General features: G+C 54.3%; 2 protein-coding genes across 4 annotated transcripts; both read right to left on the minus strand.

Annotated features, from left to right (window-relative positions):
- Positions 1-144: 144 nt before the first annotated feature.
- Positions 145-6,648, minus strand: Rab25 (RAB25, member RAS oncogene family). 2 transcript variants are annotated; one of them, XR_015448181.1, is made up of 5 exons: positions 6,362-6,648; positions 2,713-2,908; positions 1,645-1,838; positions 615-856; positions 145-466 (listed from the first exon to the last, which is right to left on the minus strand). XR_015448181.1 is itself a non-coding variant. In XM_004871175.3 (5 exons), the coding sequence occupies exons 1-5, from the start codon at positions 6,402-6,404 to the stop codon at positions 339-341; spliced, it is 642 nt and encodes a 213-aa protein (XP_004871232.1). In that variant the 5' UTR covers positions 6,405-6,645; the 3' UTR covers positions 145-338. The 2 variants fall into 2 exon arrangements, 1 of the variants encoding a protein (XP_004871232.1); XM_004871175.3 differs by having other exon boundaries at positions 776-856; positions 6,362-6,645.
- A 1,251-nt stretch (positions 6,649-7,899) lies between these two features.
- Positions 7,900-12,308, minus strand: Lamtor2 (late endosomal/lysosomal adaptor, MAPK and MTOR activator 2). Of its 2 annotated transcripts, XM_013068030.3 has the most exons (5): positions 12,070-12,297; positions 11,601-11,763; positions 10,675-10,779; positions 8,248-8,337; positions 7,900-8,073 (listed from the first exon to the last, which is right to left on the minus strand). In XM_013068030.3, exons 1-5 carry the CDS (start codon positions 12,135-12,137, stop codon positions 8,017-8,019), a joined length of 483 nt encoding a protein of 160 aa, XP_012923484.1. In that variant the 5' UTR covers positions 12,138-12,297; the 3' UTR covers positions 7,900-8,016. The 2 variants fall into 2 exon arrangements, with proteins under 2 accessions (XP_012923484.1, XP_004871234.1); XM_004871177.4 differs by lacking the exon at positions 10,675-10,779 and having other exon boundaries at positions 12,070-12,308.
- Positions 12,309-13,031: the final 723 nt, after the last annotated feature.

Here is a 13,031-nt window from a genome sequence, read left to right on the forward strand (position 1 = left end):
TGGCCTTGGGGATCAGTGGGTATGGTGGGGAAGACAGAAGGAAAGGAAGGGGAGGGAAGGGACCAGAGACTCAAGAGGAGGGACCAAGGTTGGAGGGGTGGTACAGATAGGAGGAGGAACAGACAGGAGGCGGCACGACGGCCAGGCATTGCTACAAAACAGCTTTATTTGAGAGTCCTGATCTGTGATGGGTGGACAGGCCGTGGACAGGCCATGGACACACGAGTGGTGGGCACGAAGGCCTGGAGGCTCTGGGGGGCCGTGAACAGGGAACCAAAGGGCAGGGAAAGGTCCTGGACCGGGGGTGAGGGTGTGGCACCAGGAGGCCATGGCCAGGGTCAAAGGTTGATGCAACAGGGCCTCTTCTCTCCAGGGCTGGGGTCCTGCCCAGCCTGGGCATTGCCCAGGGTGATGGGAATGCTCCGGGTGCTGTTCTGCCTCTGCTTGGATACCTTCGCAAAGATCTCTGAGAACAGGAGAGTGGTGATCAGGCCAGAAAGTTTGGAGCCTGTGCCACCCCCAACCTGAATTCCCCTTCTGAGCACTGGGGGTGGGGGTGGGGGGTCCTGCTGGGAGGAAGTGGAGCTTAGCCAAGCTGGGTGGCTTCTACTTACCTGAGTGGAGAAGGCCCCTGGAAAGTGTGGTCTTCCCCTAAGTGCAGGCTGCTGAGCGGGGGGGCCTGGGGTGAGGACTGGGTGTCTCCATGCCTACTGCTGCCCTCTGAAGCCATGGGGACAGAAGGGGGAAGTTGGGACAAACTGAGGCAGCCTCTAACCTTTGAGGACGGTCTCGAAGGCCAGTTCGACATTGGTAGAGTCCAGAGCCGAGGTCTCCAGGAATAGCAGCCCATTGTTTTCTGTCAGGAAGGAAAATGTACCATTTATGGTGGTGGGGGGTGTCAAAGGCGACAACATCGATGATGATGATGATGATGGTAGTAATGGTTACTATGTTTACTATGTGCACTTTCTATATGCTAAATCCTCGGCATAGAGTAGTTTATTTCATCCTAAAACAACAGATGAGGTAGCTCCAGTCAGGAAACAGAAACCCAGAAGCAGAGGATGAAAGACCTTCCTCCAAGCCGAGTCTAGTAAATGGCCTAGAGGGGGTTTGAGGCTGGGCCCCACTGCCTGTCCCCAATCCACCAGATTGAGCTGCCACTAATCCCACAAAACTCACAGGGAAAGTGCGACTGCAGAGGGTCAGGGGAGCCCACCAAGATCTCTGAGCCCTGAAGGGTAGGACTGTCTCAAAATCAACTATGAGCTAGGCCTGGTGGCACAGTCCTATAGTCCTAGCGCTCTGGAAGGCTGAGGCAGGAGGATCACAAGTCCAAGCCCAGCCTGGGCAATTTAGCCACTTAGTGAGACAATCTCAAAGGTTAAAAATGGGCAAAGGCCCTGGATTCAATTCCCAGAATCGCAAAGCACAAAAACACAAATCCAACTCCGAACAGTTGGCGAAAACAGTCTCAGGGCAAGTGGGGGACATGACAGGAGACGTAGGGGCCCAGAGGGGTGGAGGTGGAGAAGCGCTGGGGGGAAGTCAGGCAAGGGCTGCAGGGGGAGCAGGGACCGGAGGCTGAGGTGGGAGGGCCGGGTAAGCTCGGCTGGGCGGCGTTGGGTGGAGGGGCGCTCTCACCGGCAAACATCCGGGCCTCATCAGTAGGCACTTCGCGGGCCTGGCTGAGGTCACTTTTGTTTCCCACGAGCATGACAACAATAGTGGCCTCGGCGTGGTCGTAGAGCTCCTTCAGCCAGCGCTCCACTACGGCATAGGTCTGGTGTTTGGTTAGGTCAAACACGAGGAGGGCCCCCACTGCTCCCCGATAGTACCTGGGCGGGAGCGGGGGTGGACAGAGACAGTGGGGGTGTCACGGGCAGCCTCTGAGCAGGGCGCTTAAGCCAGAACACCCTGTGACCCTCCTCACGTGACTCCCCAGCCTTCATGGCCTTCTCTCTGCTGCGGCTGTCTCTCTAGGTCTAACAAACGCCTGCCGTCGCAGCACGGTCTGGCCCCACAGCCCGAGCAGCCTCCTCGGGGCGGAAGTGCCGTCTCCAGAGTGGTGGCGTCTGATTGGCTCATCGGAGGACACGTGACTATGAGTGTGCGGCCCTGTCTGTGTGACTGTGGCCCCTGCTTCCTGCTCCCACCACATATGCACAGACCATCTCTCCCATAATCGGACCTGATGCCGCCTGGAAGACATTTGGGATGGAGCGTCGGCGGGCTGAACTTCCGGTGCCTCCTTTGAGACTCTAAAATCCACACTCCGGGTTTGGCCCTGAGCGTTAGGGATCAATGGACGTCTTCAAGTGCAGAGCGCAGTACCGAAGTCAGGGGGCGCTCTCGACGCACGCAGCTGCCCCTCCCAGGCCCACCCTGATCTCACCTTGCTTGCATTTAAACAGGGAGTAATTAATTATAGCACCTTATTTCTGTGGCCCTTTAAGAGTAACGCGCAATGCCACGAACGAAGTGCTCTGTGCCTTTCTGGGCACGTGGCGAAGGCTTACTGAGTGCCTGTACCTTGCTTTTAGTCCTCCCGGCCAGGGTCACTGCACTCTGCCTGGCGCTGTTGGGTGTTCACAGTATTTATCACCTATGATCCCCTGGAGGGCGACCTGCGAGTCCCCCCCCCCCCCGCCACGGTGTTCCCTGTCTCCCCAGCGCTCCAGCAGCCCCCCAGACCCCAGACCCCGAGCTCACGCCGAGGTGATGGCTCGGTAGCGCTCCAGGCCAGCCGTGTCCCAAATCTGGGCCTTGATGGCAGCGGTACCCAGCATCACAGTGCGGGTGGAGAACTCTACCCCGATGGTGGTGCGGCTGTCGTGGCTGAACTCATTGCGTGTGAAGCGGGACAGCAGGTTGGTCTTCCCCACACCAGACTCGCCGATCAGCACCACTAAAGGAGTGGAGAAATAAGGGCTGAGCATGGGGCAGAAAAGTCAGAAAGGGACACCTGAGCCAGGTGCACGAGCACATGCTTACTGTAATCCCGGCTTTCTGGGAGGCGGAGGCAGGAGGATGGTTAGTTCGAGCCCAGCAACCTATCAACTTAGTGAGACTCTATCTCAAAAATTAAAGAAGGGTCGGGGATGCACTGTAGCTCTGTAGCTCTGTGCAAAGGCTCTGGGTTCAGCCTTCAGACACACACACACACACACACAGAGAAAAAGAAGAAAGGGGGAACCGAGCTCGAAAAACTGAGGAGGACACTGGGTCTCCCGGAAGAGAATGGGACCAGCAGCTCTGCATAATTTATTTCTCCTGGTGGGCAGAAAGGACAAGAGTTTAAAAGGAACATGTGGGTGCCACCAGTGTCATGCCACAGCCTGCCTGTGCTGCTGGGATGGAGTCACATCAGTGGGCTGTTTACTGGTGTCACTTGGAGCCGTGACTGAGGTGTGCAAATATGCACAAAGGTGGGAGGCGACTGGGCTAGGGAGCAGAACTCTGTGCTTGTCTCTAAGTACGCATGCTGGGAGGATGGAGGGAGGGGTTTGGGATGTGTGTCTCCACAGGGAGCAGAGGTGTGAATAGGGGTAAGGGTAAGGAGAAAATTTAGCAAGTGACACATGTGAGTGAGGAAAGTACAGAAGTGTGTGTTCCTCTGTGTGTGTGTGTGTGTAAAACTAGGATCCAGCTGGGCATGGTGGCACATGCCTGTAAGCCCAGTACATAAGAGGCTGAGGCAGAAGGACTGCTGTGAGTTCAAGGCCACCCTGGGCCATGTCATGAGTTCAAGACCACAGACTCTATCTCCAAAAAAAAAAAAAAGGAGAGAAGGAGAGGAAGAAGAAGAAAGAGGAGAAGAAGTTGGGATCCAGTGGTCTCTAAGGAGGAGCTGTCCTGCATGACAGAGAGCTTGACACTGAGTGGGGCGCATTGGTGCATGCCTACAATCGCAATCCTCTGGGAGGCTGAAACAGGAAGACTGCGAATTCAAGCCCTGCCTGAGCTACTTAGTGACTTAGCAAACCATGTCTGAAAATAAGAGAGGAAAAAAAGGACTGGGGATGTAACTGAGTGTGAAGGTCCTGGGTTCAATCTTCAGTACCACAGGAAAAAAATATTTTTATTTTTTAAATTTTATTTATTTATTATTTTTTTGCACCAGGGATTGAACTTAGGTCCTTGTGCTTGTGAGGCAGGTGGCGGAAGCACTGAGCTAAATCCCTGGCCCAAATCTTTTTATTTTCTTTTCTGTATGTGGGATCTAACTCAGGACCTTGCGCAGGCACATCACCACTGAGCTAAATCTCCAGTCCTATTTTGTATTTTTGAGACAGGGTCTCACTATGTAGCTCATGGCCTTAAATTCACAATGTAGTCTGGGCTGGCCTCAAAGTCACAGTGACCCTTCTGCCTCAGCCTCCTGAGCACCAGGATTACAGGCATGCACCATGCCTAGCATTTTTTTAAAAATCTTATTATATAGGGCAAAAAAGAGCTGGAAGCAGTCTGGCTGTATGTGGGTGAGAGGATGCGTGTGTGTTTGCCTGTGCACATGTGTACCTGCCCTCTCTTCTGAGGAACCTCATCCCATCTCATTCTTCGTAGGGGTGGCCATGCCTAACTCACAGCTCAGCCCCACACTTGCTCAGGACAAGTCTTTAGTGTCAAACAGACTTAGAGTTGAGTACTACTGACTTTGCGACCCTTTGTGACCTTTCAGTTTCCTCATCTGTAAAACGGAGATACTCAACGGTCAGCATTTATTGAGTGCTACTAAGTCCCAGGCACCATCCTAAAAGCTGTATGCATAGTAACTCACTTCATTCTCACAACAATGCCTTCTCCTTTACACAGACAAGGAAGGCACTTGGGAGGCCCAGGATAACAGGAGGGTAGAGATGTAACGCCCAGATCCACCTTCCAGGACAGGCTGGGAGGATGAGGGAGGGGCTGGTATGTATGACTGCATCGTAAACAGAGGTACGGGCAAGCAGAAAATTTACCAACAGACACGTGTGAGTGAGAGGAACATATGGAAGTGTGTGTACCTGTGTGCATGTGTAAAAATGTGTATGCCCATAAGCCCAGGACCTAGGAGGCTGAGGCAGGAGGATCGCTGAGAGTTCAAGGACAACCTCTAGCTGTTAGCTCCTTCAGCAGCTGCCTCCAGAGCAGAGGGCGCCCTCACGGAAGCCATGTCCTTCCTGGGCAGCCACATGCTGCACCTGGACAAGGTGAGGGTGTCACAGCTCCCCAGCCCTGACCTCGGCTTCCTGGTGTCCAAATTGCATGGACTTTCCGGGCCCGTTTTCTCCTCTTGACTTTCGCTGGCATTGGTCCTCACATGACACTGAACACCCCAGCCTTCTCAGGGTCTGCTTCTGGAGATCCCACAGTAAGAGGCGGAGCTGAGCTCTGAGCTTGGTCTGGCTCCTGACCATGATGCTATTTCGCCTCTCAAAATGCAGGAGAACTTTTGGGTGGTGTTACAGTGATTAAAGAGATGGTGGCTTGTACCCAGAAAGGACTCAATTAACAGTGGTATCTATTAATATTTATTGCCCAGACTCTTGCTAAAGCTTAGCTGTCTCCTTCCTGGGAAAGACGCCAGAAGTACAGGTTCCCCAGCTTGAGCTGGGGTGCGGCTGAGGTTGGGAGAGGCAGTGGGGTGGGGTGGCTAGAAAGAGAATGGGAGCTCGACTAGTCTACCCTGCTCTCAAGTGGGGTGGAGGGGACTTAGGAGCCATAGCGGGTCTAAAACAGGGGCTGCGTGTGACAGAGACCCAGAAAGGACCCAGGCACACTTCCAAGGACAGCAAGCTAAACCTAGTGCCTGGTATCGGGGCCAAGGCTCTGCCCAGGCACAGGCAGAGGAGGCTTCAGGCCCGGGAGCACTGTGGATTCTGTCAGGCCCAACTGCAGGTCCATTGCATCTGCCCAGTGTATTCCCTAACTATTTATCGCCCAGCCCGATCACAGACTGGTCTCTGCCTTCTCACATCTTATACATCTGCCCAGAAAGATGACTATCTTCTGCTTAAATCTCCTTTCTACCTAGAAAGGAGGTCCTCTCTGAAGTGTCTGACCTCTAGCGTGGCAGGGGCTGACTTTTCCCGGGAACCTGGGCTCTGTTAGGAGCAGGAAGGAGAGCCGTACCAGGCAATACAAAGGCACAGCCAGCATCGTGGTTCTCAGCCACGGAGCACACTGGCAACCCCAGGACTTCTCCCCCCCAGGATCAGGGGATCAGACTCTCTCCCCTCCCTGCAGCTTCCTTCCCTAGCTGGAGGGAATGGTGACCCTAGGGGTCCCGGGAAGAGATAAAACGCAGGATGGGGCCCTCTCTGGCTCTACCATCTCTGGTCTCAGGCTTCCTCTCTTTTCATGAACCCCAACTTACCTTTGAAGACAAAGTTATAATCTTCCTCGGCTCTGTTCCCCATCTTGGCTCCTCATAGAGGGTACAGGTGCCTTGGGGGAGCAGAGGGCAGGAGACTGTGTTGGCTCAGTGCCCTCAACTCTTGGCTCTCCAGAGACTGGCCCCACCTCTCCTCGCATGGGGGCAAGGAGACTTCTGCAGCCAGAGGGACTGAGGGCCAGGCAAGGCCAGGCAGAGCCTAGTGAGGCGAGGCTCCGGCAGGTGGGGTTGCTGTATGGAAGCTGAGAGGACGGAAGCTGAGAACAGGAAGAGAGGCGCCCAGCACCTGAGGCCCAGGTGGGTGGAGAGAGCTGACGTCAGACAGGTTAGACAGGTTAGGTGTGTGCTCCAGCCTGGGCTCCCACCTGTGAGCCAGCTCCCAGGGATACAGTGGGGAGACTTCCGGGTGGGGGCACATGATCTTGAGGAGAGCCCCCAAGGGCTGAGGTTGCATGGCTTCACACCTGAGACCTGTGGCAAGGGTTGCGGGCAGCTGCCGGGGAGAACAGCTCCTGGAGGAGCAGAAACCCACTTGGCTCTGGCAGGGAACCCTGGGAGCCCCTTGCTGCTGGAGCAAGGGGTAAGGGCTGATGGAATGACAGTCACTGCACCAGTGTGGAACTGCATCCTGGCCACAGTGACTTCAGCCTCTCCCTGATGGCGCAGGGAGATGGGGAGGTTTCTTAACCTGGGTGGAGCTGGGACTCACAAGCTACCCACTTACTCCGGATGACTCCCTTCCTACAGTCCTGGAGCCGGGACCCCCACAGACCTGCTCTGAGGACAGAGTAGGAGAGACATGGGACAGGAATCTGGAGATCCATGCAGGGGTGCAGGGGCAGGATCAGGAGATGACACCTGAGAGGTTTCTTGGGGCTCTTCTATTCCTTCCCCAGGACCCAGGGCCTCATGGCATGGCTTCAAGATCTGGAAGGGGGAGCTGGCCTGTAATCCCAGCACTCAGGAGGCTGAGGCAGGAGAATCGCCATGAGGTCAATGCCAGCCTGGGCTACATAAAAAGACCTTGCTCCCACCACTCCCCAAAAAGACCTGGAAAAGGTCTGCGGAACCTATGAACATCTGGGAGGAGAAAGAAGTGACCTGTTCTCGGTAGTTAGGGCACCCTTCCTAAAGCCTGCTACGAAGGGTCCTATATTCTTTTTTTTGGGGGGGTACCAGTGATCGAACTTGGGACCTTGTGCTTCCAAGGCAGGCGGCAGCACCACTGAGCTAAATCCCCGGCCCTGGTCCTATGTTCTTTGTTCAACGTAACTAGTCCTCTACTTTGCTCTTGGCTTGCTCAGGTGAGTACGATTCTGCTCTGAGTGCAGGGACTCTGTGGGGCTGCACCACTGGAGAGGCCGAGGCAGTGGGGACACCAATGCCAAGAACCATCGGGCCAGGGCAGGTCACAGTGAAGGAATGGGCGGAAATCCATCCTGCAGAACACAAGGGATCCCCTGAGCCACCGCTTCCTGGGTCCTCTGATTCTTCCCATCCAAGAAAGTGGCCAAGACAAGTCTGGAGTTAAAGTTTATTCTGAAAAAAACAAGTCCCGTCCTCTCCCCCACAGACCAGGAAGGGTTTCCAAGGGCCCTCCCCCTGCAACTGTCGTCATCAGCGTGCACCACTGCCCGCTAGGATGCTGCTACTTGAGTGAGGGGCTCCTCCAGGTACTGCACCAAGGCCTGGGCCTGCAAGAGGGGGTACACATCAGTCCCCACATGACACCACCCAAGGATCCCCAGTGCCCCCATGTCATACTGCACAACCGCCACAGAACTCCAGAAAGGGGGTGCGGGTGGGAGTGGAGGCAGTGAGGAAGCATAAAGCCTGGGCATGGGAAGCAGGGGCGGGCACATACACACCTTGGCCTTGAGCATCCCGAAGCCTACGGTCTCCTTGGCATACATACACAGCAGCAGATTGGCCACTCGGGTGATGGCCACACGGCCCTCCTGGTGGGGACATGATGAATGTGATGGTCTGCTTGGCACCTCTAGCTGCCTCCTTCCCCAGGGCTTCCCTGGCCCTAGAGACGGTGTCTTCCTTCCATCCCCTGGGAAGCTTCAGTCACAGCCCTAGACATGAGGTTCTGAGCCTGGGTCCCAACCTCACAGATCCCTGCTAGACTTGGTCTCCCAGGAACTCGCTGTCTTTTGGGGACCCCTACCTCACCCGTTAGTGGATATAATACGCATATGAATGTATCTGTCAAGGGTTAGGCAAATAAGATATTATGATAGGTTCACCCCAGAGACACTCAAAACCCAATGTATATTTTTCCTCTTTTCCCATGTTAACGTAAACCGCAGAGATCAATTTAAAAATTTGGCGAGGTGGTGCCTGCCTGCAATCCCACACTCTGAGAGGCTGAGGCAGGAGGATCACAAGTTTGAGCCCAGGCTGGGCAACTCAGCAAACTCTTGTCTCAAAATTTAAACAAACAGGGGCTGGGGATTTAGCTCAGTGGCACCGTGCCTGCCTTGCAAGCACAAGTTCCTGAGTTTGATCCCCAGTACAAAAAAAAAAATTTAAACAAATAACTAAGGGCTGAGGATGTAGCTCAGTGCAAAAGAGTCTGAGTTGAGTTCAATCCCTAGTACTAAAAAAACCAAAAAAAACCCCCAAAATACCAAGACACATAAAAGCTCTGCCACTGAGCTACCCCCTCAGCCCAAAGTGTATTTCTTATGGCTGGGTTGTAGTAAAAAAAAAAGTTTGAAGTTACTGCCCTATTGCAACCCTGGGCTAGGCACTCAGCAGGACTCATCTGCTGAACCAAAATGGCTCTGGCTGCACTGCGCTGGAGTAGGCGGCTGTTTATAATGCAGCTCCTCATCACCTTGTGATCCACGCGGGCTGGTTCTGCAATCCACCAAGTACCTACTGTGTTCGGGACCGGGCTCTGCACCCCTGCCTCTCTGGCCTCATCTACCCCCCTGCATTCTCACCACTCCTCATACCCTTGTCTATCTCTGCCCAGGCATCATTCTGCCCCCAGGCCTTTACACTTGCTGCTCTGTCAGAAATGTTCTTCCTCCAGATAGCCACAGAGCTTGGGCCCCACCTCCCTTCAGATCTTTGATCATATGTCACCTTTTCAGTGAAATTGTCCCTGACACATGTCCCCACCCCACTTTGTTTCCCTTTCTCTCCACCATGGTTTTCTTTTTTTTTTTTTTTAAGACAGGGTCTCACTATGTGGCTCAGGCTGGCCTGGAACTCACTGACTCAGCCTCCCAAGGGCTGGGATTACAGGCTTGCGCCACCTCATCTGACCATTTCTTTCTTTCTTTCTTTTTTTTTTTTTTTTTTTTGGTACCGGGGATCGAACTCCGGTCCTTGTGCTTGAGCAGCAAGCGGCGAAACCACTGAGCTAAATCCCTGACCCTGACCATTTCTTTTTTGGCAGGGAAAGGTATTGAACCCACGAGCATTTTAACACTGGGCTATACCCCCAGAGTCTTCCTCCTTTCTTTGAGGCAGGGTCTTGCTAAATTGCCCAGGCTGGCCTTGAATGTGAATTTGTAACCTTTCCCTCAGCCTCCAGAGTAGCTGGGATTGTAGGTGTGTGCCAATGAACTAGGCTCTGTTTTTTTCAAAATCTAACATAATATGTTTTATTTATTTTAAACTGTAAGGCTGTAAGCTTCATTAGGGCTGGAAATTATATCTGTTAGCTACTGACATAGTCATGACATAGAGACCACTATAGAGACAGAAGACAAATTCTTGGGGCCTTAGCCAGTTAGTCATTAAAAGCATGGTTTGTGCTTGTGCCACACACCTATAATTCCAGCAGTCCAGGAGGCTGAGGCAGAAGGATCACAAGTGTGAGCCCAGGTTGGGCAACTTGGCAAGATCCTGTCTCAAAACAAAAAAATAAAAAAGGCTGGGGAGGCAGCTCAGCATGAAGGTGCTGAATCCAATCTCTAGGACTACAATTTTTAAAAAAGCACAATTTTTGCTTTTCTCTAAGATAGGGATTTTAAATGTTTTTTGCTAAAAAAAAACAACAACACAAAACTATCTATATATCTAGATAGATATATCTTCACTTGGGCCTACAAATCCCCAAAAGGTAACTAAGTAGACCAAAGTATCACTTTCATGTTGTAAAACTGCACCAAATCTTTCTCAATTCTGCATATAGATATTAGTCATTTAGGGAGTATCTAAAAATTGGCAAAACAAGGTTTATTAGCCTGAAATTTACTTAGCCTCGCTCATCGCCCTTTAAGACTGAGGACATCTGTACCCTGAAGTCTCCACTGCCCTAAACCTGTGGTCACCTTGGACTCCGGCAGAGCTTTCCATGACTGAGTTGGCCCCTCTCGTGGTGAGATTCCTCCCTCAGGAACTGAACTGCCCCTCAGGTCAGGAGGATTCAACCGGAGCTGGAAACCAGGGCTGAGATAATAACTGAACAGACCCTGTCCACCTTAGCTGCCCCTTAAAAGCTGCCTCTTGTACTTGCGGGTGGACCAATCTGATCATCTTCCTCAGAGGATGCCCCCTTGGGCTACTCAAGCTGGAGTCTTCCTTATCTTCTCTTACCTTCCAATCAAAGCTTTGTCAGTTCATACTGTCACTTTATTGTCATTTCCATGATCACTAAAGCAAACACCCACGCTAGCCAGTGACACTATTTTGCTAGTCCTAAAAACGCTGTAAGGACCTAAATACTTGTTGAATGAACAGCTCCAGAGATGCATGACATATTCCCTGCTCCCAATAAGTTTATAGCCTAGTGGCCACTTATTCTTTCTGGACAACATTTCCTTTCTTTGTAAACTGAAAGGTTGGGCTGAGGCCTTGAAGACTCATGGTTCTGTGGGTCAGTAAAAGTGGGATGGCAACATTTCGCGCGCTTGGACATCACTCTACAGTCTACATCCATTCTGTCATTTGATCTTTATCATACCTTGTACCTCGCAAGAGATGAGAGGAAGCTCAAGGAGGTTAAGCGACTTACCCAGGGTTCCACAAGTGATAAGTGGGTGGCTGGGACCAGACCCAAGGCATACCCCAGGCCCAGGGCTCCTTCCTCACCACCACTTGATGCAAAGGGTCCTGCCTATCACAAATGCTGCGGCAGACCAACTCTTGGCATAACTCTTCTGGAGATCCTGTCCCTATCCCTCCAAACATCCAGGATGGCCTCCAGGTCTCCCCCTTGAGATCCCCTCGAGGAGCACGGGAACTCCCCTCTCCATACCATGCAGTCCATGAGGATGAATTTGAGATTGTCTTCGTTAAACGCTTGGTTCCCGTTTCGGTCGTAGGCGGCCCAGATGTTACTGGCAATGGCCGCAGTGACCCGGGCGTCCGTGTCGCCGTAACCCGAGTAGGCCAGCAGCGACCCCTCGTTATTCAGCAGCCTGGCGAAGGGCAGGGAGGAGGGATGTCGACACACTCCCGGGGAAGTGCAAAGCGCCCAGTTCCGGTCCCAACTCCCACCACTGGCGCTTCCAGGAAGCACGGGTGGGCTGTGTCCTGGAACCTGCCCTAAGCACCCGGCACACCAGCTTCCCTTTTCGAGAGGGGCCCTCGCGGGCGGCTCCCCCAGCAACCGCATGCCTCTGCCGCCACTTCCCTGGCTGAAGATCCTTCCCCGTTCCTCCCTCAGACAGCCGCTCACCGCCCCACTCCAGCGCTCGCCGCTCGGGTTCTCCGTGCGCACTCACAGGGTGCTCTGGACGCCTCCTGTGTTGGCCTGGCTGAGCACCTGGGTCAAAGCCTTGGGGCGCAGCATGCCTGCGGCTCCTAACCCTAGGCTTCTGATCCCCGGAGGGGCCTCCTGCTGCTCTCTGCCAGCCGCTTCGGTAGACCAGCTGCCCCGCTCTGCCTCGTCCTGGGACTCGCAGCGTCCCTGCTCGGCTCCCGTGTCTCCGACACAACCCAGCTCGCGCGAAGGGCGCTGGGAATTGTAGTTCTTTTTTGGCCTCGCGAGGCACCCTGGGAACTATAGTTCGTCTTTTCAGTCAGACCACGGGGATACGGGGGGGGAAAAGAGCGGGAGTAAAAGCATAGTGGCCGTATTGGAAGGACTCTTAACCCCTTCAGGGAGAGGAAGTCATCGTTTCTGCTTTTCAAGATTCATGTCATTTCACGGCTCAATAGTGATTTTTAAAAAGCTCGTATTTGTTAGGCACCCCTTGCTTAGTTTTCAAAGCGTGCTATGCACACTTCTGGAGAAGAGGCGAGGGGCGCTATTATTTCGAGAACCAAGGCTCAGAGAGGCCACGTAGGCAAACGCCCGGGTTCGGTCATCCGGGCCACTGCCCACGGGGCGCGGGTCCGCCCTCGAGGAGCTCCGCGATGGCCGCCCGTGGCGGGGAGGCCAGCCTCCAGGGAGCGCGGCCCCGGGCCCGGGGGAGCCGGGTCTCCCAGAAAGGCCGAGCCGGCCCCAGAATCGCACACCGTGCGGCGACGCGGGGAGGCCTTTGTCCCAGAGCTGAGTGAGCCGCGGAGGACGCCCGCCAAGCCCGCCCCACCCGCCTCGCGACCCGCGGCCCGGCGGCCCCGCTGCAGTACCGCCCCAGGCCGCCCGGGGCGCTGTGGGCGCGGCTGGCCCGCAGGGGGCGACGCGGCTTCGGGAGCGAGGGGGGGTCGGGGCGCCGAGCCGAGCCGAGCCGAGCCGGGCCGG

The sequence above is a fragment of the Heterocephalus glaber genome, unplaced genomic scaffold (assembly GCF_053883595.1).
Source record: "Heterocephalus glaber isolate CG9 unplaced genomic scaffold, H.glaber_assembly_v1.0 deba00001795, whole genome shotgun sequence".
NCBI classification, from domain to species: Eukaryota; Metazoa; Chordata; class Mammalia; order Rodentia; family Bathyergidae; genus Heterocephalus; species Heterocephalus glaber.